This window comes from Gopherus evgoodei, chromosome 3 (assembly GCF_007399415.2).
Source record: "Gopherus evgoodei ecotype Sinaloan lineage chromosome 3, rGopEvg1_v1.p, whole genome shotgun sequence".
NCBI classification, from domain to species: domain Eukaryota; kingdom Metazoa; phylum Chordata; order Testudines; family Testudinidae; genus Gopherus; species Gopherus evgoodei.
Genome location: NC_044324.1, coordinates 74,113,319 through 74,138,807, shown reverse-complemented (window position 1 = coordinate 74,138,807; position 25,489 = coordinate 74,113,319). Strand labels below are relative to the sequence as shown.

The window sequence follows — 25,489 nt, the reverse complement described above, 5'->3', positions numbered from 1 at the left end:
GCATTATACAAAACATTTATACGGGTGATGTGACATGAACAAATCAGGTTTTGTACTTGTCAGACATTGCTCTTGGCAAGTCATTAAGAAAATAGAGCTGAGAGTGGTGAAGATTGTGAGTTTCCCTTTTGGATTACCCATTACCCCTGAGAAAGTAAAACAAAGCCCCAATTTTGTTTCATGATTTTAGGTTAAAGAAAAACAGTTATGTTGCCAATATTCTCTTTTACACATTATATTCTTACTAGCTGTCAACTCACCTGCATTTGAAGTTTAATTCACTTTGACCTACTCACTCTTGTTATCATTCATCCATTTTGGAAAGCAACACAAGCATGTAGGAGTATATGTGTACGGCATGAGTGAAACAAGTATTGGAATACTGTGTCCGTTTCTGGCATCTACATTTTAAATAGGATGTTGAAAAATTGGAGGGTGTAGAAGAAAGCCACAAAGATAATTTGAGGACTAGAGAAAATGCCTTACCATGAGAGGCTTAAAGAGCTCAATATGTTTAGTTTCTCAAAAAGAAGACTGAGACATAACTATGGTGTAGAAGTGTCTTCATCAGGAAAGAATGTCAGATACTAAAGGGCTCCTTAATTTAGCAGAGAAAGGCTAACAAGAACTAATGTCAGGAAGCTGAAGCCAGAAAAAAATCAAATTAGAAAGAAGGCACACATTTTTATCAGTGAGAGCAACTAACAATTGGAACAAATTACCAGGCCACCTCATGTGGTCTTTAAATCAAGACTAGATGCATTTCTGGAAGATATGTTTGGCTAAAGCATAAGCTATTTAACAAGTTATTGGGCTCAATGCATGCATACTGGGGTGAAATGTAATGGCCTGTGATAGAGAGGAGGTTAAAATTAATCCAAGTCTCTGTAAAGTTATTGCTGGGATTGAAATGGAGCAGAGTGAGTACTACTGCTTTTATCCTGCAAGTACTTGTGCATGTGAATAACTTTACATGCTTGAGTAGTCCCATTCAATTCTGTGGAACTACATACATATGTAAAGATATTTATGTTCATTTATTTGCTGGATTGGGCCTAAGAGCTGGAGAGAAAGAGAGAAGAACACTGAAGATGAATATTGGAGAAGTAAAATCACAAAAAAAGAGGTTTAAAAAAAAGAGTATTTTAAAGAAAAACAAACATAAAAAGAAATAAAAGTAGCTTCTGGGGGGAAAAGACAAACAAACTAGAGGAAGTTAAAACATAGGGTCCAATGCTAAGCCCATCAGAGTCAGAGGGAGTAGGACTCAGCCCACAGGCAAGCTGCTAGATATAGAAAAGAGAAAAAATTGGACTAATAGGAGACAGAACTTAAGAAAAACACCACAAATGCAAGGTTTGCATAAAACAATGAGTGGGCTATACTATTTAGGCAAAGAAGAAACTTCCCTTCCTTTTCCTTCCAATGTCCTTAAAAACAATTTGGGATTTAACTGCAGCGCTGTAAAATTATATGGGGCGTTATAAACACAAGTTTAATTCCTGCAACCCCTTCTTTCCTGAGCAGGATCATTGGGGATACTCAGGTGAAGAAGCACTTCACTGTTAGCCGAGCAGTGAATATGTTCTGGGTCTTGCAGCAGGTGGGTAACTGGCAGAACTCAAAGCCACCTACTGGGAGCAAGAACTGTTCTCTCTGCTACTGGGATGGCATAGCGGGACACTCCCCAGAAGCGAAATCCGCTTTGTTGGAGGCTCTTATCTCTGTGCGGTGTGCGTGGCGGGCACTACAGTTCCAGAGGGCGCTGTGTGGGGCGGCAGGGAGAGCGGCACAAACATGCTCTGCTCTTGCTCCTTCATTGGTGAAAAAGCTTCCTGGGCTGGGTTCAGACAGTCCTCTCTCCACGTGGGTTCACCGGCTGGCAGGCTGAGCGGGAGCAGCCTGGGCTATCTCCCAGGGCGTTCCATAGCCCCGTAACATCAGGGGCCGGGCAGAGAGCTTCAGGCAGCGCGCACATGGAAGAGTCTGTTTTCCTGGAGATCAGGCGGAGGATGCAGAGCGGGCTGCTGATTATCCGGTATTGCACCGGAGCTGCGGTGTCCGCTTCCCCTCTCCCTGCTCGGGGCCGAGCCCCTTAACTTGCTGTCTAGCTGTGCCTGCTCCGGAGCTCCTGCTCACGGGGCTTTTGGAGGCACAGTGGAGACAGCGCATCTGCAAGCCTAGCTCTTGTGGCGGCTGCAGTTCTGGGGTCATTCAGGTGCAACCGCTTGGGTGACAAGAACGTGTCCCCCCCCAACTTTTATTGCCCTGTTGGCATTTTGATGCACCCAACGCTCCTTGTATTGCTTGGCTGCTGGTTACCTAAGCACAGTGCTTCATCAACCCCCTTGTGTACGCACAGCTGCTATCCAAGCACTGCATAATCTCACAAAGTAGTCCTAGTTTCTAATTTTACTTTAATGTAATTTCTAATCTTTAAAATCATTACATATCAACTGAAAAACATTTAGATGGTGTTCCTGTATTTCCTGAGGTATTTATCAGATTCTGTTTCAAATATTCTTTGAATTCCAAACTTCATTGCACAGATAAACCTGCTTGCCCAGCTTCCCCTCCCTCAACAAATACATAAGTAACTTTCAACAATAACATTTGCAAATGTGTCAAAATCTATTGTGTGGGCACTGTACATGATTTGTGACGTTCAATATCTTGACTGCAGAAATCAGCAAAATGCATTCCATATGTAATAAAAAGTGAAAAATGTGGATGAAAATGAATGAATATCATACTAATTGCTATGAATCTTGGAAAAAGTTGGCCCAGTGATTTTCAAAGGCACATCAAACCCATACGTAAAGTATTAAAAGTGACTTTTTCCTCTGTGATTTCTGCAAAGTACTGTTTCCACATTTAAATGTGTTGGTTTCTCCTAATTAACAAAGGTCTGTTTTTTTGCCTTCCTGATAGTGTGGTGTGGGAACAGGCAACTATTAACATTAGGAACTGATCCATCTCCTCTTCTAGTTTTAATCTACTTTTAGGCTTCAGTGGGAATTATATGAGTGCAAGGAATTCAGGTTCAGATACCTGGGATCCAATTCTATCCACATGCAATTTGATGGGAATTTTGCTGGTGATTTAAATGGGAGCAAGACTGGACATTTTATTTATAATTATTGTGGCCCCTCCCACATGATCTTTTAAACATGTAAACATCTTAACTGTCTCTCATTTTTGTGTAATTTTGATTCTGATATGAACTGGGATTTTTAACAGTTGAAACTGTGTTTTCCTTCACATTTTGTTTTGTGGTTTTAGTTTAAAGAAAAACAGTTACATTGCTGTCTTATTTCCCAATAAATAAATCTTTTGTGTACTAATTTGGAGACAAATATTTGTGGATCGTAGAAAAGCATGCATTAACTTCTGGTTTTAATTCATATACATTTCTTAATGTTGGACTCTTCAAAAATTGCATTATCCACAGCCACAAAATTTAAATAAATAAAAGTCAGAAGCATTTCAACTGTGAGAAAATTTTTGTTTAAACAAGTCAACATTATATATGATGAAACCCTTTCTTTCTAACTTTCTAACTGATATAAAAATTTATGTGTATTTTAAATCTCTAGTGAGCCAAAAGCAAGAAATTTGCCAGTGGATATTACAGTGTCTCCAGGATCATTAGAAATAAAAAGTTGTCAAGCCTGCAACATGATCAGCTTTCCTGCAGAGGTCAGGATTGTTCCTTTTTCCTGTCGAGGATTACAGTATATAGCTGGAGATGGTTTGCATGTGAGGCTGCAAGTTCAAGCAGATTCAAATACAAGTAAGGCCAGTTATTTTGTTTTCCTTTGATTTAGACACTGTATACTAAATTCCTTGAGACAAAGAAAATCAAGGCAATTGTTTAGAAAATATAATTTTTGTTTATGGATAATTTGAGACTTTTTTTTAAGGTATTTCAAACATATGAGAAAAACAAGGTGCGAAAATAACTAGGGCTGTCAAGCGATTAAACAGTAATAGAATACCATGTAGTTAATATTTTTGGATGTTTTCTACATTTTCAAATATATTGATTTCAATTACAACACAGAATACAAAATGTACAGTGCTCACTTTATATTTATTTTTGATTTCAAGTATTTGCACTGTAAAAAAACAAAAGTAATAGTATTTTTCAATTCACCTAATACAAGTACTATGATGCTCTCTCTTGATCATGAAAGTTGAACTTACACATGTAAAATTATGTACAAAAAAACTGCCTTCAAAAATAAAACACTGTAAAATTCTACATATGTAAGTTCAGCTTTCATGATCGAGATTGCACTACAGTACTTGTATTAGTTGAACTGAAAAATACTATTTCTTTTGTTTTTTACAGTGCAAATATTTGTAATAAAAATAAATATAAAGTGAGCACTATACATTTTATATTCTGTGTTGTAATCGAAATCAATATATTTGAAAATATAGAAAGCATCCAAAAAGATTTAATACATTTCAATTGGTATTCTATTGTTTAACAGTGTGATTAATCATGATTAATTTTTTTAAATTGCAATTAATTTTTTTGAGTTAATCGCGTGAGTTAACTGCAATCAATTGACAGCCCTAATTTTTCACTATGGCAACTTAGGGCTCCAGTTTTGAAAATGTGGCATATGCTGGCTACTTCTGCATCACATTAGATAAGTTCAGATTCATCTGTCCACAGTGGTACCCTTTAGTTTTGTTTTGATTCAATCATATTTATTGATTATGTTGAGTTTTCTGTTATAACTGGGAAAATATGCCGTCTGAACTGGCTTTAGTTGTAATGTTTTCTCTTTGCTGGCCAGCAGAGGGTATTGCTATATTGGAAACTGTTATTTTTCTTCTTCGAGAGAGAGCATGTTTTGTTGCTACATTATATACTTGTACCTGGTTGATAGTTTAGAATATAGCTCTACCCACTGACCCCTCAACCCCACCCCCTCAGCTATCTAGTGTGGTAAGTTAAGGGAGGAACCATCACACAGCAAAACCAGAGATCAGTAGAACTTAACATTAACAGAGTTAAGTTTTTTAATTTGATCTAAATGTAACTTTAAAAGGATCCTCTTGACCCTGAAACAGTTTCAGCCCATCCAACATGAATCTTGCAAAACTGTTAAAAATGACCATTCAAATACAGCATGTATACATTACAGTAAATGCTAGATGCTGTGAATGTGGGTCTTCCTTCAGCTCTGCTTCCTTGTTCTCTTCTCGTAAGCAAGCAGGATGTTGAAATGTACAAAGAATTTGGTGTATGGAATGTCAGTATTTTTCTTGTTGCTTGTAGTAGTTAGAATCTCAGCTTTCAGAAGCTGATGAGTGGATACCAAGGTTTTTTATGTGCAAATTTATGTAGATTCAACAGAGCTTGTTGTTTATTATGTCTTCTTTAATATCTGTAGCATTAATTTCAACTTTGAGTGAAAGTCTGAAGGCACAGAAGAGTTGCATCTTTTACTGTCAATCTTGTGGTGAAGTCATAATAAAAGAACGGTAAGCAATACAGTTTTATATGTTGCATATTGATAAATGCTGCATAACATAAGAACATAAAAACAGCCATACTGGGTCAGACCAAAGATCCATCGAGCTCAATATCCTGTTTTCCGACAGTGGCCAGTGCCAAATGCTTCAGAGGGAATGAACAGAACAGGTAATCATCAAGTGATCCATCTCCTGTCACCCATTCCCAGCTTCTGGCAAACAGAAGCTAAGGACACCATTCATGCCCATCCTGGCTAATAGCTGCCGCTTCCCGCTTCTTGTTTACAGTGTCACCTGAAAGTGAGAACAGGTGTTCTCATGGCACTGTTGTAGCCGGCATTGCAAGGTATTTACGTGTCAGATATGCTAAACCTGCTGCCTTTTAATTTCATTTGGTGACCTCTAGTTCTTGTGTTATGAGAAGGAGTAAATAATACTTCCTCATTTACTTTCTCTGTACCAGTCAAGATTTTATAGACCTCTATCATATCCCCCTTTAGTTGTCCCATTTCCAAGGTGAAAAATCCTAGTCTTATTAATCTCTCCTCATATGGAAGCTGTTCTATACCTCTTATCATTTTTGTTGTCCTTTTTCTGTACCTTTTCCAATTCATATATATTTTGAGACGGGGCAACCACATCTGCATGGTATTCAAGATGTGAGTGTACCATAGATTTATATAGAGGCAATATGATATTTTTTGTCTTATTGTCTATCCCTTTCCTAATGTTTCCTAATGTTCTGTTAGCAGTGGTTGCTATTCATGTTACTCATGCATTAAGATGGACAGGTTAAAAGTTATATTTTTAAAAGCCTCCTCACCTGTTACTCATGTACGCCAGAGATGGTTAGAAGTGAAATTATTTGAAACAAAGTTTTCATCATTTATGCTATTTGTTTACTTTTGGCATGTCACTCAAAGTGGAAAATAACAAGGGACTAGGAGAGAGAGTGTATGTCAGTGGTAGGGCACTGGACTGGAATTTAGGAGATTTGGGTTCCTTTCCTGGCTCTGCACTGTACCAGGCAAGCCATTTCGTCTGTCCGTGCCTCAGACTCCCTATCTGTGGAATGAGGATGGTGAGTCTTACTCTCTTCTATGTTTTGAGGTATAGGGCTTTTCATCCATAGATCAGAGGTAAATGTATTTATTGGTCAGTTTCCTTTTCTGGTTCTCCTACACCAAGGGTGGCCAATCTGTGGCTCCAGAGCCACATGCGGCTCTTCAGAAGTTAATATGCTGCTCCTTGTATAAGCACCAGCTTCAGGGCTGGAGCTACAGGTGCCAGTTTTCCAGTGTGCCGGGGGGTGTTCACTGCTCAACCCCTGGCTCTGCTACAGGCACTGCCCCCACTCCCTGAGCCTGTCGTGCCCTTGCTCCTCTCCCCGAACCTCCTGCATGCCACTAAACAGCTGATCTGAAGGTGCAGGGAAGGAGGGGGAGGCGCTGATCAGCAGGGCTGCTGGTGGGTGGGAGGTGCTGGGAGCGGCGGGGGGGAGAAACTGATGGAGGGCTGCTGACGTATTACTGTGGCTCTTTGGCAACGTACATCGGTAAATTCTGGCTCCTTCTGAGGCTCAGGTTTGCCACCCCCGTCCTACATTAACAAAGCACTTCAGTATTTTGTATTGCAAATACTGCAGGGGAAAGTTTAAGTCAAAGAGATTGTTTGTTTAAGAAATGTTAATGGTTATTAATTAAATATAGCTTTAGGAGCATTTTTTAATGTAAATGTATACATGCTTTTGTATCCTTCTGCATTTCAGGAATTTGATTCTGTTTGATTCTGCTCATTCTGTCCTATAAATTCTCCCTCGTCAACAAGTTGTACTTATAGTGTGACTAATCAGAGTAGGTGTTGGTGGAAAACTACCTGTTGTCTCAGAGGAAAAGGGTAAAATTAGCTCTTGTCCTGAAAGTTTGAGTCATAATAAACAATTTTTCTGAAGAGATTTTCCGTAGTGGTTACTGTGCTTCTGTGGAACCCCATGTACTGAGCACCCTCTCTAGTACAGGACTTGAAGCTTGACACGTGGAGGATGGGGTCTGTGACCAGTAACATCTGTAGCTGTTAGGACACCCTCTCTCATTCCCCCTGTTCCCAAGATTTCAAAACCCTAGATCTGAACTCCTCCAAACTTGGGAAAGTTAATATCTCGAGCTGAACTTTTTATTGGACTCCTACTGCTAAATGGGCCAAATCGGCTTCCTAGATATGAGCAGCCCTGAACCTTCAGAAGTGTGTAAGCTGTACCTGAACTCTGTGTGTCTGCCTTAGCTCTCTTTCTTACAAAGTCTGCAGATTGCATGTGAATTTTAGTGCAGAGTTGCTGTGCTGTTTAGCTGTTGTGATGAGCAATTTAACAACTTCAGCTGAACGTGTGCACATTCTAACAGACATACTTGCTATCTCTTAGGATCTGTGTCACTCCTAATATTCAAATTGGCAATTCAAATGTAATCCGTTTCTATTATATTGCCATCAGCTGTACTGATTTATGATTTACTCGAGCGTAACCAAATGATGATTTCATGGCTTTTCCTTATAAAGTGTTTTAGCAGCTAATTTGTGTTTTATTTTTATATATTTAAAGAATGACCAGAACTTGTTAAGTTCTTGTCAGCAGTGTATGTGATATTTTCAGTTGAAAGCTCTGAGGCATTTCCATCCCCAAATAAACATTGTTTCAAAATTTAATTCATTTACTATATGTATATGAATGGATACTGCCCTCTTCTCCACGCCTGAGCACACAGACAATCAAACTGGAATAAAAGGGTGAAGCGTGTGGGACATGGCAGTGGCTCTCCACCATGCTTTTGTCCTTTCAGGGAGCCTCTGGTGCTTGGTTGGGCTAAACAGATCTGGAAGGTATGACAGGATGGAGCAGAGTAGCTGCCACTGTATCTGGTGTTCTCATTTCCCACACTGCCTCATTTCCAAGCTGAACTCAGTATTGTAGTTAACGCTGTTAGAAACAACATTAGTTCCCTCTGGCTTTGGCCTCATCAGAGGCCTGGTCCACACTACACAGTTAAATCGATTTAAACAGTGTCAAATCGATTTAACTCTATACCCGTCCACACTACAAGGCACTTTAAATCGATTTTAAGGGCTCTTAAAATTGATTTCTGTACTCCTCCCCAACGAGAGGAGTAACCCTAAAATCGATATTACTATATCGATTTAGGGCTAGTGTGGACGGAAATCGAAGTTATTGGTCTCAGTCCTTTAATGTAGCTACCCAGAGTGCACCGCTCCGGAAATCGATGGTAGCCTAGGACCATGGACGCACACCACCGAATTAATGTGCCCTAGTGTGGACGCATAAAATCGATTTTATAATATCAGTTTTATAAAACCGGTTTTAGTAATTTTGATTTTATGCTGTAGTGTAGACATAGCCAGAGAGAGGGGTAGCGTATGACAGATAGCTTGTGATAACATAGATGTTGAGGGGGAAAAGAAGGTTGCAGAGCTGTGTGGAGGGCAGGTCTTCCTTGCAGATGATCAGAGATCCACTGGGTTAGAGCCTGATTCTTTCCACGAGTCTCATGGCTCTCCAGAGATACAGAATTATGCCCTCTGCCCCTTCTATACTACCCAATGGAGGGAAGATTGTAGCTTTCAAGCCATGGAAAATCTGACAGAGATTTCAGGATGCTTTTTTCTTTCCTACTGATTATACTGTAGAAGAGAAGGTTATAGACAAAAAGTATGGCTTTCAGGGCTTTGCTTCTGTCATTCAGTAGTTTTCAGAGAGCAGAACAGAATGTAATTTAAATTAATTTTCATGAATTATTATCTTTTAAGGAGATTACCCTTTCCATTAGGCCAAAACTTTATTTTTGCTACACAAGTGCTTTATTTGTGCATTGAAAAATCAAATGCAGATTAGAGTATTTTTTAATTATTGCATTACATTTACTGTTATGACTCAAGTTTTCTGTGTAGAGCAATCATATGACTACTTAATTTATGTTAAAGAAAAGTATATTATTCTAAATTTAATGAGGGTTTTGGGGCGAGGTAATCTACATAAAGTCATACAATTTTATTTTTTAATTTTATAATGCAAATAGATTTTCAGTAGAGAGGATTGTGATGTATACTTTCTAAAAAATAATGTTAATGTTGGACTGCAGTTTAGGGGTATTATATAAATTAAAAAAGAGAAGAAAATCTGAAACAGAATTTTCTTCCACTGTAGGACCCTATGTGGGTAGAGCCTTACAATAACGAGGGGTCCCGTTGAGGGACTGGACCCTAGTAAGCCCATGTTGTTGTATTAGATGGGCTTGAATGAATCATTGCTCAATACAATTCAAACTCTTCTAAAACTGAACTAGCGCTGCATTAATTTGACATCATTTTATCCAGTTCTAGAGACAGATAAGGGCCCAGATCCTGGCCTCCCATTGACAGATGTACAAGGCCCAAAATGTAATAGAAAAGCTGTATTTCTGCATAAGATGGCCAAGCCAAGGGAGTAGATGGTCTGTTTAGGAGAGCTCTGAGCCCCCCATATGAGGCAAGCTGTGGCAACGCTGCAGCTACTATTGTTATATAAAGCTGTGTGGGGCACTTGGTGGAGACTAAAGGTCTCTGTCTGGGAAGGCAAGGTGGGGGCTCTGGACTGCAGGTGCCAGTTTACAGCCGGCTTTGTTGGTTTATGTTATGTAATGCTTGAAGAAAACAAGTATAATTGTTAAATACAACTCTAGCTGCTGTAAAGCAAAGAACACCATAGAGACTGCTGAACTCGAATTAATATGCAAATTAGATACAATTAACTTAGGTTTAAACAGAGGCTGGGAATGGTTGGGTCATTACACTAATTGAATCTATTTCCCTATGTTAAGTTCTTCTCACACCTTCTATGGGTCATCTCAATTATCACTTCAAAAGTTTTTTTTCTCCTGCTGATGATAGCTCATCTCAATTGATTAGATTCTTCCTGTTGGTATGCATACTTCCACCTTTTCATGTTTTCTGTATGTATAAATATCTCCTGTCTGTGTGTTCCATTCTGTGCATCCGAAGAAGTGAGCTGTAGCCCACAAAAGCTTATGCTGAAATAAATTTGTTAGTCTTTAAGGTGCCACAAGTACTCCTGTTCTTTTTGTGGATACAGACTAACACGGCTGCTATTCTGAAACCTATAATGTAGTAATAGGAGTGGATGGATTTGAGAGCAGTAAGGAAGATTGGATAAGGCATTTGACAAGCCCCAAAATAACTGGTCAGTTGATGGAACAAATATTGGTTGACTATTATTGAGAAAATGTCAAAAGTGATCAAATATTTTAAAGCACTTATTTGTTAGAACAGTAATAAAACAGTAAGATTTGATGGTCTCCAGCAGGCTTACTCTTAGAAAGGTACTTATGCCTAATTAAAAAAAAAAGTTACTTAAAGTTATTTTAACTCAGAAAAATGACAAACACAATAATGGGAAGTTCTAAAAAATGGAAGAATGGAAGTGTGATGGAATCAAAAAGTAAATCGCTGTCTGCATCAAGCATTCATGCTGGAACATTTGACAGTTTTTGATTGTGGTCAAATAATAGGCGGTCAATTGTCTGGCTTGCCAAGCCTTGTCATAGCTACACTACAGAGTTTGTAGGAATAGCTGTATGATGGGTTGGACCCTCCCATTTTGGGGTGCCACAAGACGTCCTGGGGTCCCACTGAGCCCACCTGTCCCAGCAGCCTCTGTTTCCCTTAACCTGTGTTGCTGTGACAGGTTCTCAAGCCACTTTCCAGCACACACACAGGAAGGAACACACTCAGCTGTAGAATCACACAGAACCTGTGATCAGTTCTCTGTGGGAGGACTCAGCTAAGGGATTGCCCAGCACTCACGTGCTCACCTCCTTGGGGGTGTAAACCCAAAATAATATTGTCTTGCGCTGTATAGAGAGATCTGCACAGCACAAGCTCATAAAAATCACCCCTCCTTCAATGTGGATAGAGACATGCACAGCTTCTGCCCGGACCTGGATTTATGAGTTGCACAAATTGGGTTTTGGTATTAACAAGAAATACGTTTATTAACTACAAAAGGAAAATTTTAAGTGATAGCAAACAGAACAAAGCAGATTACCTTAGTAAATAAACAAAAACTGCAAACTGAGCTTAACACACTAGATAGGTAAGATATAAATTACCAAATTCTCACCTTGAGTGATAAACAGGCTGGAGATTCTTAAGGCACAAGTTGCCTTGGCTTTCCCAGGTTTTCATACATAGGCTAAAAATCCTTCTAGCCTGGGACAATCTCGTCCCACAGTTCAGTCTTTGTTCCTCAGTTGTTTCCAGGTGTGTTGTTGCAGGGAGAGTGAGGTCCCCTCATAATGTCATTTTCCCCCTTTTATATCTTCTCCCCACTTGCTGGAGAGCTCCTATGCTGTGACCTGGGTCAAACAGTTCCCATTGGGTAATGCTATCTCTGAGAGGTTTCTATTGTACACAGTTCCTGGGATAATCCTTGTGCTTGTGTGCATTTCCTCAATAAGCCATTAACATTGTTTGCCCATTTTACTCTCTTACCTGAAAAGCTACTTATGGGAGTTTTCAACCTCAAGACATGTTTCAGCAACACAATATATAGTGTTATGTATTACTTCATTACTTCACATACAACGATAGCACATACAATCCAATGAGGTATTACTGTCTGGCAGATCAAGACTTTTAGAATGACACCTCACAAGGTATAATTTGTATAAGACATCCTAATTATATGACAGTGGTGAATATTGGGTGTCAGGGTGTCACAAGCTGACCTTTAAATAGATTTTTAAAATATATTTCAGCTCTCATCTGCAGACAGTATTGATTTTGATAAGGTGCTAACACAATCTGAAATTTATTGTGTTATCTAGAAAGAAGGAAACCTATGAAATATTTCACTTCTGCATAAGAATACAGAAGGCACAAGAAGGTACCCAGGAAAGTATTGGCCTCTTAAGAGACCTCCTGATAGTGGTGGTGGTAGACTGCAGCGGTGGGAAAATATGTGAGCATCTGCTCAGAGATTTTGAGCTAACTTTAGAAACCATTTGCAAAGTGGTAACGCAGGCAAAATCTCAAGTGCAGGCTTTAAGTAAGAAGACAAACTGTACATAGAAGGCAGCAGAATGAGAAAGATAGGCATGAGAGGAAAACACTCAAGGAAGCTCAAAGAATGGCCTCAACATTTTGCAACAAACAGCCTGAAGAATGACATGGGAGGTGTGGCAGTGACTGTGCATCTAGCCACTGTCCAGCATTTGGGCAAAAGTGTAGAATTTGCTTCACTGTAAATGAGTGAAGGAATCCACTGATAGCTCTGTGCAGTTAAGAACAACAACACATCTGTGGGACTAGAGGAACATATCTGGGGAATTGTGGTCAGGCTTAGGGGGTTGTGGGTAATATGACCATTTAAAAACAAAAAGATGTTATGAAACATTTTTCTGTATGTATGTTTGGATTATACTGGTTTAAGGAGTAACTACTGTATTTCAAATATTTGACCTTTTATTAAAGTAGGCATAAAAGCATGCACTGAGGAGGAATAAGAGAAGAGTTACTGTTTTAATTTTTTTTTTTCACTTTTGCTTTTCATAGGCCAGATGTTCAAACAGAAACTGTATCCAAGATAATAGTGTGTAGGTGTTTCAGACAAATGGAATTGTTCCTGTTTACCTGTGTGTGTGTATTCTGGCTTTGAGGCATCATGAAATATAATAAGGTGTTTTGAGGCAAGTGTGACTTCTGTAAACTAAATTTGAGTCTAACTTCAGGTTGCTTTATCCAGTGCAAGTAAAAGCACTATAGCATTTTTTATTTTGTTTACTTTGTTTTGCTTCAAAGTCTGATTGCCTCCCTGTGAGCATGGAAGGCCTTCAGAATGCATAACTGACCTTGCTGAGTGGATACTGCAGAGACACCTGTATTGATGTTGCATGGACGTCTGATGTAAAAGAGAGAGACGAGAACTTTAAAAATATTTTTTTCAAATGCTCATTGTTATGTTTTTCATGACTATGACTTGTTGTATTCTATTTTTATCTCATTGTTCTCTTCACTAGTTGTCAATGCCAATTTCTGTAGTATAATCGCTGGAGATCAGGCTGAGCCTGAGTCTTTCCACCTGTTGGGCATGATGTAAGATTCATCTGTTTATGCAGCCAATTCCCAAATAATCTTGTCATGAGTCACTGCCATTGCCTTATCAGAATTCATCCAATGGGCTTCAACATTTATACGTATGTACCTTTTACTGGAGGAGGGGAGGCCAGCTCTTTCTTTTTGGGGGAATCTCATGTTTGCTTGTTTTTTTTGCAGTGTGTTCAGACCCATTGCCTTAGAAATCCTTGTAATAGATTGAAATATCTTGTTTTCTTTCCTCCATTAGGACGTTTCTCAGAGTTCTTCCCCTACCAAGTGAAAACTGGAGTGCTTTGGTTGAGGAGTGGTGCTGCCATCCCAATCCCTTTGCCAACAGCGCTCTTCACCCTCAGAATAACGATTGTTTTCTTGGACACACTTACTTTCTGGTGAATTCAGGAAATGAGTCACATGTGCCTGGACCTGAAATAGTCCATTCAGAGACTGAACATTCTGCATCTGAGAGGGGCCCTACCTTGGTAAAGTATTTTGTTTTAATAAATCTCAAAGTGTGACTTTTATTTTTTTAATTTTATTTTGGGGAGTGGACATTTTTGTGAAAGATCTTTATGAAATTCAGGGCTTGTAGAAAGAACAGGAGTACTTGTGGCACCTTACAGACTAACACATATATTTGAGCATAAGCTTTTATGGGTTACAGCCCACTTCATCAGATGCATAGAATGGAACATATAGTGAGGAGATCTATATACACATACAGAGAACATGAAAAGGTGGGAGTTGCCCTACCAACTCTAAGAGGCTAATTAATTATGATGAGCTATTGTCAGAAGGAGGAAAAAAAACTTTTGTAGTGATAATCAAGATAGCCCATTTAAGACAGTTTAAGAAGGTGTGAGGATACTTAACATGGGGAAATAGATTCAATGTGTAATGGCTCAACCATTCCCAGTCTCTATTTAAGCCTAAATTGATAGTATCTAGTTTGCATATTAATTCAAGTTCAGTAGTTTCTCATTGGAGTCTGTTTTTGAAGCTTTTCTGTTGCAAAATTGCCACCTTTAAATCTGTTACTGAGTGGCCAGAGAGGTTGAAGTGTTCTCTTACTGGTTTTTGAATGTTATGATTCCTGATGTCAGATTTGTGTCCATTTATTCTTTTGCATAGAGACTGTTTGGTTTGGCCAGTGTACATGGCAGAGGGGCATTTCTGGCACATGGTGGTGTATATCACATTGGTAGATGTGCAGGTGAACGAGCCCCTGATGGCGTGGCTGATGTGATTAGGTCTTATGATGGTGTCATTTGTATGTGGACAGAGTTGGCATCAGGCTTTGTTGCAAGGATAGGGTTAGGGTTAGGGTTTTTGTTCTGTGGTTTGTGGTTGCTGGTTAGTATTTGCTTCAGGTTGAGGGACTATCTGTAAGCGAGGACAGGTCTGTCTCCCAAGATCTGTGAGTGAGGGATCATCTTTCAGGATAGGTTTTAGATTTTTGATGATGCGCTGGAGAGGTTTTAATTGGGGGCTGAAGGTGACAGCTAGTAGCATTCTGTTATTTTCTTTGTTGGGCCTATCTTGTAGTAGGTGACTTCTGAATACTCTTCTGGCTCTGTCGATCTGTTTTTTCACTTCAGCAGGTGGGTACTATAGTTTTAAGAATGCTTGATAGAGATCTTGTAGGTGTTTGTCCCTATCTGATGGATTGGAGCAAACACGGTTGTATCTTAGAGCTTGGCTGTAGACAATGGATCGTGTGGTATGTCCTGGGTGGAAGCTGGAGGCATGTAGGTAAGTATAGCGGTCAGTATGTTTCTGGTATAGGGTGGTGGTTATGTGACCATCGCTTATTAGCACAGTAGTTTCAAAGAAATGGACCGCTTGTGTGGTCTAGGCTGAGGTTGATGGTGGGATGGAAATTGTTGAAATCATGATGGAATTCTTCAAGGCCTTCTTTTCCATGGGTCCAGATGATGAAGATGTCATCAGTGTAGCACAAGTAGAGTAGGGGCGTTAGGGGACGAGAGCTAAGGAAGTGTTGTTCTAAGTCAGCCATAAAAATGTTGGCATACTTTGGAGCAGTGCTGCTGACTTGAAGGTATATATTGTCCGCAAATGTGAAGTAGTTGTGGGTGAGGAGAAAGGGTTTGTAGAGTTGTTGACATCTGTTGTCTAGGAACCACACTAAATTCTAGCGTTTTCAGAACAATTGCTCCTAGTCTTAATATCGCCTAGGTACACAAGAAATGATTCAGAAACCTCTCCCTTGAAACACACTTGGAATCATTGTAAAAATACTGTTCAGAGAACCTAGTACTTGCAAAGAAGACCGAGTAAAGCAACATGGGATTTCATATTGTCAGACAATGAAGAAGCAAAATCTTTGGATCACCCTTGATTAGACTGAAATGGAAACAGTGGTCTGTTGCTACAGGCTTTGTATTATCAGATGGGTAGTTAATTAAAACTGTACCTATGATATGATAGGAAGATGTCAATCAAAGAATAGCAAAATAAAACCCAAAAGCTAAGAATGGGTGGAATCACAGGGTAACTACATTTGCTGAAACTTTGCTGGACACTAAGAAGTAAATATGAACAAAACAGTTTGGCTATACAAAATCAGGATGTGGTTTGGGTCCAGATATATTTATTTATGTTCCCACAATGCAAAGATAGACCCATATTTTGAGAATATCTTTGTCCCACCACTTTGTTGTGGTTCTGCTTTCAGGTAACTTACTGGACTTGTTAGGCTAGGATTAAACAGGCTGAGCCTCTCAGTAAGTCACAGTATGAATTCCATGCACTGCTAGTATCAGTCTCTGCCTCTTCCCATGCTTGAATGAACACCTTCCATGCCCTCTTCTGGGTTTCGTGAGATGCTAGATGATTCATTAGCTGAAATGTCTCTCTCTGAACAAAGAGTAAGCACAGTCTGTTCAGCATGGCTCTATATTTAGAAAATATTGCTGAAATAGTTGTGATTCCAAGAGAGTTAGGGCAGTACACTCTCCTTCTCCCACAATCCCTTGGGCTTTCAAATCTCCCACAAGCAACTGCTTTCACGGGGACTGTGAGAGAGGTAGCTAGGTGAGGGGTGCAGCTGAAGGACTTGCAAGTGTAGAGATTGGGCAGCTGCACCTGAAACAAAATGGCTCATTTAGATGCACTGCATTACTGGTATTTAGACCAATGTAGTCCTACCAGCTCCATTAGAAATGAGACAAGTCTTCAGTGAAGAGGCACCCAAAGATTTTTTTGAATGTGATGAATCTCCATATTCACTTCCTAAAAATTGCCTTGATATCAAGATTTCTTACTTGGTTGTTTGAAAACCCTTGTATCACGCTTGCACTGAAATTCTAATGTCTACACATTGATTTCTAGTATCAGTCAGTTACCAATCAAATGAGCACAACTTTAAGATCAATCAGAGACTAATCAGAGAAAAAATCATATTGAAATACAAAATTCTTCCATAATATAGATAAAGTTATAGAAAGTTACAGACAACACAGATTGCTGTTGGCACAAATGTTCTCATTTTATAATATATTCATGCAGTCTGCACTAGTATGAAAGTTCCTTTTTAATTGCATAACAGTCATTGGAGAGTGTTTGCCTGTGACCAAAGCAGGAGTAGGAATATAGCAGAAATACTTAAACAATCCTTTCCATCCTCCTGTGGGACCAAGACAATGTTCTGCCATGGAAAACATATTGCTCACATTTTTGTCTAATGATGTAACATGGATTTTAAATGTCACATGGTCACACAGCATCCTAATAGTATCTCTTGGGGAAAATATTTTCCCTAAGACAATATCAAGGATCCTTAGAAATAGAAACACACACAAAAAAAATATTAGAAGAAGATCCGCCTCCATCTGCAGATTGCCAGCAGCTGCAAGTTGTCACAAAGATATATTGATTTAATTAGTCTGGCTAAAAGTATCATCCTTTTTTCTTCAAGCAGTGATACCACTGAGTTCTCAGGTTTTTTTAGGTACCATACTGCACAATTCTCAGCCACTGCAGGTAACTTTTAGCAGAAAAAGCACTCAAATAGTAGTTATCTGAGGAATACTGTGCTTATAGCTCCCCAGCTCTGCCTTCATTTATTGGTTGTTAAGAAACTCAGTCTCCTTACTCCCTGTCAGGAAGAAGAAAAGAAAGAAAGTTAGTTCTGCTCCACAACTTTTGAGGGAGAGTAAGGGGCAGAAGTTGGGAAAGGGGACGCAATGTGCATCTGTCTTTATTGGCTCCAACTCTAGTACAATGGGATCCACATTTCTCATGTAACATTATCCTGTTAAGGCTGTAAAAAGTCAGCAGAGGCTAGAGAATTACTTCCCTTGTGTTCCCACTGGAATCTTGGTTGGTGTTTCCTGGCTCAGTTGAGGTTTGCAGTATAGACTGTCTGCCCAGTTTCCTAATCACAGGAAATAGGAAGTATCTGTCTTCCCTGAGGGCAGCGGTGATTCAGTCTCATTAGAAACGAGCGAATAGGCAGCCATTCTTACTAGGGGAAGCCTCACTTTCACCTGGCAAATAGAATTCTCAAATGTACAGCGGTTGAGCTGAATCAGGTTCCCATCTCTGTCCAAATATTATTTAGTCAATGGGAAGATACACAGAGCTGGGAGCCAGGAGATCATTAATTCAAATCTCATCTATACCACACACTGTTTATATTTCTGTGCAGTCCTGCCTTTGGACTCAGGGCAATCCCATTTCACTAATAAATTAACTGAGAGATTGCGTAAGGTTCCTTTTAGCAGAGCTGGGAATAGAACCCACATCTCTAATATTCCCAAATTGATAAATTTTTTAAGACCAGAATGGACCACTATAATTATCTAGTCTGATCTCCTGCACAACACAAGCTAAAGAATCTCACCCAGTAATTCTGGCATCAAACCCATAACTTGAGCTATAGCATATTTTTTAGATAAATATCCATTCTTGATTTAAAGACGTCATGTGACAGAGACAGGGTGGATTTTCTATGTGAGTTGTTCCAATGGTTAATTACGCTCACCCTTAAAAAAATTGTACTTTATTCCTAGCTTGAATTTGTCTAGCTTCAGCTTGCAACCTTGGGATTTTGATATGTCTTTTTCTGCTAGTTAAAGAGCTACTGTCAGAAATCTCTTCCCCATGTAGGTACTTGTAGACAGTTATCCAAGTCACCTCTTAATCAAAGTAGATTGAGCTTCATAAGATATGTTGTCCAGACCATGAATCATTCTTGTAGCTTTTTTCTGAAGCCTTTCCAATTTTTCAACATCCTTTTTTTTTTTTTTAAGTGTGGACTCCAGAACACAATATAATATTCCAGTAACTGTCTCACTAATGCTGTATACAGAGGTAGTACCACTTCTCAACTTGTACTCAATATTTCTCTGCTTATATATGGAAGGATCATGTTCACAATCTTAGCTACAGCATAACCAATATGAGCTTCCAAGGCAATCTATCATTACCATTCAGTCCTTTTTTTTAATTCACTGTATTCTTGGATACAGTCCCTAATCTTCTACATATTGCCTACATTCTTTGTTTGTAGATGTAATTATAATATAATCTAAGGTCATACCTTTACATCATACAATGAGGAAACATTCTTTAAAAGTGTTCTATTATGAGAAAAGATCTGTCATTTATGGTACAGTAGGCAGAAACACACAAATTACATTTGGTCATTTGTCATACATTTTGGTGGCTTGTAGCACACATGAAGATTTTAAAGTTGAGAGGTAAGCTGGCGTTAGTGAAAGGGTGGCTTCATTACAGTTGGAAACAATGGAAAATGGTGACCATCTTTTATTAGGGACATACAATAAATGGAAAAAACAGGTTTTTTCCCCCACTAACTTGTTTTATTTATAATAATCAAAGGTGTTACTTTTCTGTAGTCAGGCTTCAATATGATTTTTCAAGTTGAAAGTTTTCTTTTTCAAACTTTACTAAGTCTATACAAATACCCATGTGAAACACATTTGCTGCACATATACCCCAAATGAACAGGTATAATGCTGATTGTGAAGATACTAGATGCAAAATTCTTGCTAATGAAATAGTATGAATGAAGGTAAGTGTTGATCTCAGTTATATCATTTAAACAATATTCAATTTAAATATGAACTCTGGGTTTAATTTGTACAGTGTAATCAGTGTACTGTAAGATTTAAATCAAACACACAACTTCTAAGTCACTCAGAAAGTTCAGAAGGCTGCAGTGAATGAAATAGCCAAGACACATCTCTAAGTACTGTGACAAAGTTCCTCCTCTACCTTGCTGGGTCCTGCGCTGATTAGCAGATTTGCTCACCTCAGTGATCTTCCCCACAGTCTGGGTCAACTCCTCCTGTGTCTGATCAGGAGTTGGGAGGTTTAGGGGGAACCCAGGCCCACCCTCTACTCCAGGTTCCAGCCCAGGGCCCTATGGATTGCAGCTGTCTATAATACCTCCTGTAACAGCTGCATGACAGCTACATCTCCCTGGGCTACTTTCCCATGACCTCCTCCAAACACCTTCTTTATCCTCACCACAGGACCTTCCTCCTGGTGTCTGATAATGCATGTACTCCTTAGTCCTCCAGCAGCACACCCTCTCACTCTCACTCTCACTCTCAGCTCCTTGGGTGCCTCTTGCTTCCAGCTCCTCACATACACTTCCTCTCCTCTGCTTCCCCCTTCCCTGACTGGAGTGAGCTCCTTTTTAAACCCAGGTGTCCTGATTAGCCTGCCTTGATTGGCTGCAGGTATTCTAATCAGCCTGTCTGTCTTAATTGGTTCTAGCAGGTTTCTGATTACTCTAGTTCAGCCCCTGCTCTGGTCAATCAGGAAACAGAAAACTACTCACCCAGTGACCAGTATATTTGCCCTCTACCAGACTCCTGCACTCTACTGGCCTGGGTCTGTCACAGTACATAAACATTCTGAGGAGTGAAGTATAAAGTTCACTATGCACTCTGGAGAGCATGTTAAAGTTATGCATTCTTTTTCAGAAGAGTTGAATGACATTTAAATGACTTTTCTCTTGTCCTACAGAAGTCGAAGGAAAACGCTAGAGTAATTTGTAAGCGCTGCAAGGCAATGCTGGGAGAGACAATATCATCAGGTATGGATTACACAAACAAAACCATACTTGGTTGGCTAACTCACTAAACACTAGAGGTTAAAAGTTCTGGAGACAAATAATTTATCAATAGAATGCTGAGTTGATTCCTGTGGGGGGTTCTTCTTCATTTCTGAAAGGATGAGATAGTTTTGACAGTAGAAACAATGAGGTTATTGGCCCCAGTAATTTATTTTGATTCTTGTTTATGTGGCCATATTGTTCTCTGTATTTTAACACTTACTACACACTCTGTTATACCTTGTAAAATGTATTTGTCCTAAGTGTGTTACAGCTTTAATTGCCCTTTGAGTCTTCTGTTTTTGTTCAATCAAATTTCTCTCACCATTAGTAAAAATCTGGGGACAACTACCTTGGTAAATGTAAAATAAAATTTTCCTCTGTTTTCAGTTTTTGTGCCTGACATTTACTTTAAAATTTTACTTTCTACATTGTTGGGCCAATCTCCTGGTGTCCTGAGGAATGTTTGGTAGACTGGTTATTTATTATTTTTGTTTCCTACTACAGGACTGACAAATATAAAAAGGAAAGAAATTGCTGCATTAAATGTAGAATAAGTAAGTCTCAAATACAGAGCCTATCTATGCTAAATGTGCTAGTGCATCAAACTGGTTCTGTGATGAGGCTCTATTTTAGGTCATATTGTCATTTGATTGGCACCCATGACAACATGGATAACAACATTGGGACAAAACTATTTTAAGTCTCAGTTAATTAGATTGCAGATGCATTGTCCCAGTCAACACTGAAAGAAAGACTAGGATGTAGTTTAACTAGGCCACAACTTTTATTAAGTAACACATCTGAGAACTATTTGGCAATAACTCATCCAGTGGAGATCATCCATCCTTTATAATCCTGGTGAAGAGCTGCTTCAGCGTCTTCACTCCTCCATTCCACCTCCTAGAGGACTATCGTCAGCCCTTCACCCTGTTAAACTAGTCCCAGCGCAATTGCTCGGACCTCACTGCTCCTCCCCTTGTACAAGAGTTAAAGGGTTGGGGAAGAGGTGGTTGTCTCCTCACTGTGAAAGACATTGGAAGCCCCAGTCCTGTTACCTGCCTTCTTTAGGCGATGCCTTCTAATCTGCATCCAGTTCTGGTTTATCAGGGAACTAGACACCCTATTGACTGAGTACCTGTACTGGACACCTGCCAAGTTGTGACAAAATGAATTTTACAACCGTACCTACCTTCTTGATCCTGGGGCTCCTAAGAGGAAGGTGAAAAAACCCACACTGCCAGGCCAGTCTGACAGTGAGAGAAAATTCCTGGTCCTGCTCTAATCCCAGGTCAGGGAAGGGGAAGCTTTTCTTCTTAAAGCAGAATGGTGCCCCAGAGCAAGGGCAAGGGTTTATAAGTGCACTCCATAGGCTTATGCTGAATCCTTCTGTCTAACCAATCAGCAACCATGCCCTTCTTAAGCCCACAAGGAGGCTGGGTGCTCACTGCTGGCCCAGAGAGAGCCTCCCCATCTCTGAGGATGCAGTCGTGGGGAATGCAGGGAACAGAGCCATAAATAAGTGTTGTTTGTTGTTCATAGTGGCAGGAGCCTAGCAGTGAACCAGGTCCCCATGCTGTACAAACACAGAACAAATGATGGTCCATACCCCAAAGGGCTTCAGTCTGAGACAAGAGAGGACAGATGCAGATAGACAGAGCCTCTGACCCAGTGGATCTCATGTGTTTCTGCTGCAGAAAAGAGCTAGCTATAATCTGAAGAGCCTGAATAGGAATTTCTAACCAAACTAGTGCATCATGGAGTTCTGCTGCTCTGGCACTTCTTGTGCTTCCATGCATGGGGAAATGATTGGGAGGGAGGGGCTCATCTAATATATATGCCCAAAATCCCAGACTTTGCCCTGTACCTTTTCTATGAAAAAATCACTTGGTGGCTAGAGAATAAAGTGACTCCCTTAGATCAGCTCACATAATTCTCAGCCCTAAAATCATTTGAACAAACAGCACAACCATACAAATTCCAAAAATCTGATTTTGGAAATATGAATTGTTCTCTCTCTTTACTACTGTCTCCACACCAGCTGCCTGAGCAGACATACAGCTAGCAGTGTCTAACTTTAAAGATACACGGCATAGGCTCAGATGGTCAGATCTACGGTGCTCATCGCCCAACTCTAAACAGCGCTGAAAGATGCTGAAATAGACAGTCATGTACTGCTTCTACATCTCTGTATTCGCCAACAAAGTGAACGTATTCAGCCGCAAGTTCAGTTAAAAAGGATATGAGCAAATGATTCTCCAGGCACGCGCACACTTTTTCTGGGACTACCCACATATCCAAATAGTCTAGTCCCACTAGCATAAATGCTTACATGGAACTTTTGAAACACACTTTGGTATAAGTAAAAGGTTCTAAGGGACTCTCCTCAAACCTTTATAACAAAGAATGATGCTAATTCAGATTATTAATAGCCACAAGGAAGTGTATTACCAGATTACTTCTCATGAAAGAGAATTCCAAAATTGTGATTTTTTTGCACCAGACAACAGAAGAAACAAACTTCTGCTCAAATGCCAATGTCCTAAAACCAGGCTGAAGTCTTTACATTTTAGTCCCTAGCATTCAAGGACAAATAAAGGCACTGAACTGGGATACTGACACTTATGCAGAATGACTCTGCCCCGGATATCCATGCATCTACTTGCAAGAAACCCCAGGTTTGCAATATCTGCTCACAGATGTATAACAGTGCTACAGTTGTTTGTACTTGTTTTTGTACCTGGAATTAGCTATATTGTACTAGCTGCTTGTGTACAAAAGTGTATACAGGTGAGTTGCATCATACGCACATTTAACTTATGCAAATACAACTATACGTGCTCGACAAAAAAAAGAAAAACAATAAGATACCTGTAAATAGTGTGGGCTATTCCACCCAGCATTCCACTCAATGAGCATATGCCCTGGAGTGAGCGTGAGATGGGAGATGTGAATCTGTTGTTCCCTCAGTTCCCGCATGCCTCTCATAATGTGAGCATCTCGTTGCACTGAGTGTGATTCTAGTGTTTAAAGATACATATTTTTCGTACAACATGGCCTCTAAATGCATGCCAACTACTTCATCTGGTGCTCAACTGAAGAAACAGCGATTTGTTCTAGTGCTGGAGGAAAAACTGACTGTGTTGGACTTATTGAGAGACAGTATGTTGGTCTCCAATGTGTGTGTAAATATAGCCGCAATGAATCTAGCATCCGTGCCGTCAAGATTCGAGAGAAATTCAACAAGCCGTGTCATCAAGTGCTCCAATAACTGCTAAGGTGACAAGCCAGGTGCGTGATAAGGCTTTAGTAAAGACTGAAAAGGCATTAAACGTGTGGCCGGAAGACATGAACCGTAAACGTGTGCCTATCAATGGCAACACATTGTGAGAAAAGGCTTTTAGCATCTATGTGCTGTTCAAACCTCCCGCTGAAGAGGGGCAGCCTTTTGATGAGAAGGAATTCAAAGCCAGCCAAGGTTGGCATAACAGTTTTAGGAACCGCTTCAACCTCAAAAATGTGCAGACTACTGGTGAAGCTGCATCTGCCAATGAAGAGGCAGCAAAAGCCTACCTTGAACAATTAAAGAAAATCATACAAGAAAAGGGCTATCTTCCAGAACAAGTTTTTAATGCTGTTGAGACTGGGCTCTTCTGGAAAAAAATTCCCAACCACACTTACATTTCAAAATCAGAAAGACAAGCCCCTGGCTTCCAAGCAGCTAAAGACCATCTGACTGTGTTGCTTTGTGGCAATGCGGCTGGGCATTTAATAAAGCTGAGCTTGCTCTACAGGGATGCAAATCCCCGTGCCCTAAAAGGCAAGAACAAGAATCTCCTGTCTGTGTTCTGGCAATCAAATAAAAAGGCTTGGGTGATGGCAGCATTATTTCTGGATTGGTTCCACAAGTGTTTCATTCTGGAGGTTAATTGATACCTTGAAGAAAAAGGACTTGACTTTAAAGTGTTGCTGATCATAGACAATGCTCCTGACCACCTGTATCCTCCAGCCTCTCGATGAAGGCATGATTCGCTGTTTCAAGGCCACGTACACGAGGCTTATATTCTCTCAGATATGTCGCACTATGGATGCTGATCCCAATCTTTATGTGATAGAATATTGGAAGTCCTTCAACATTGCCGATTTCATCACTTCTATTAAACGGGCAATGGATGCAATCAAGCCTGAAACAGTCAATGCATCTGACTGGAAAGAATGTGTGAATGATTTTAAGAGTTTCCCGACCATTGACAAAGAGGTGAAATGCATTGTTCAGGTGCCAGGCAAGTGGGTGGTAATGGCTTTGTCGACATAATTGAGAAAGAAATTGAAAAATTAATTGAGAGCCATAGAGAAACGTTGACTAACAAAGAGGTAGAGGAACTGATAAAATCATCTGCAGAAGATGAAGATGATGACGACGAACAGAAAGAGCCAGCAAATTGGAATCTTCATAAATTTTCTGAAGTATTCCAAACAGCGAAACATTTGAATGATTTAATTTCTGAATATGATCCCTTTCTGGAACAAAGCCTCAAAATCACACATAGTATTATGGATGATTTGAGACCGTATCAAGAAATGTTTGAGCAGCTCAAGAGACAACAGCGACAGTTGCCAATCACCATGTTTTTTTCAAGGAAAAACAACCTGCAGCAGATGAGCCTATGCAATCAACTTCTCGAGCTGAACCAGAGCCAACCACTTCGTCTACAACTCACTGTCCATCAC

General features: G+C 39.8%; 1 protein-coding gene across 4 annotated transcripts in view; it reads left to right on the top strand.

The window, feature by feature from the left end:
* The first annotated feature begins 1,869 nt into the window (after positions 1 to 1,869).
* LOC115648351 (E3 ubiquitin-protein ligase E3D-like) overlaps positions 1,870 to 25,489 on the top strand; it is a 133,719-nt gene continuing 110,099 nt past the window's right edge. For all 4 annotated transcript variants that reach the window (XM_030555811.1, XM_030555810.1, XM_030555813.1 and 1 more), the window contains exons 1-5: positions 1,870 to 2,038; positions 3,597 to 3,793; positions 5,412 to 5,502; positions 13,901 to 14,132; positions 20,671 to 20,740. In XM_030555811.1, coding sequence (XP_030411671.1) covers positions 1,977 to 2,038; positions 3,597 to 3,793; positions 5,412 to 5,502; positions 13,901 to 14,132; positions 20,671 to 20,740 — 652 coding nt within the window. In that variant the 5' untranslated portion in view covers positions 1,870 to 1,976. The remainder of the gene's footprint in view (positions 2,039 to 3,596; positions 3,794 to 5,411; positions 5,503 to 13,900; positions 14,133 to 20,670; positions 20,741 to 25,489) is intronic.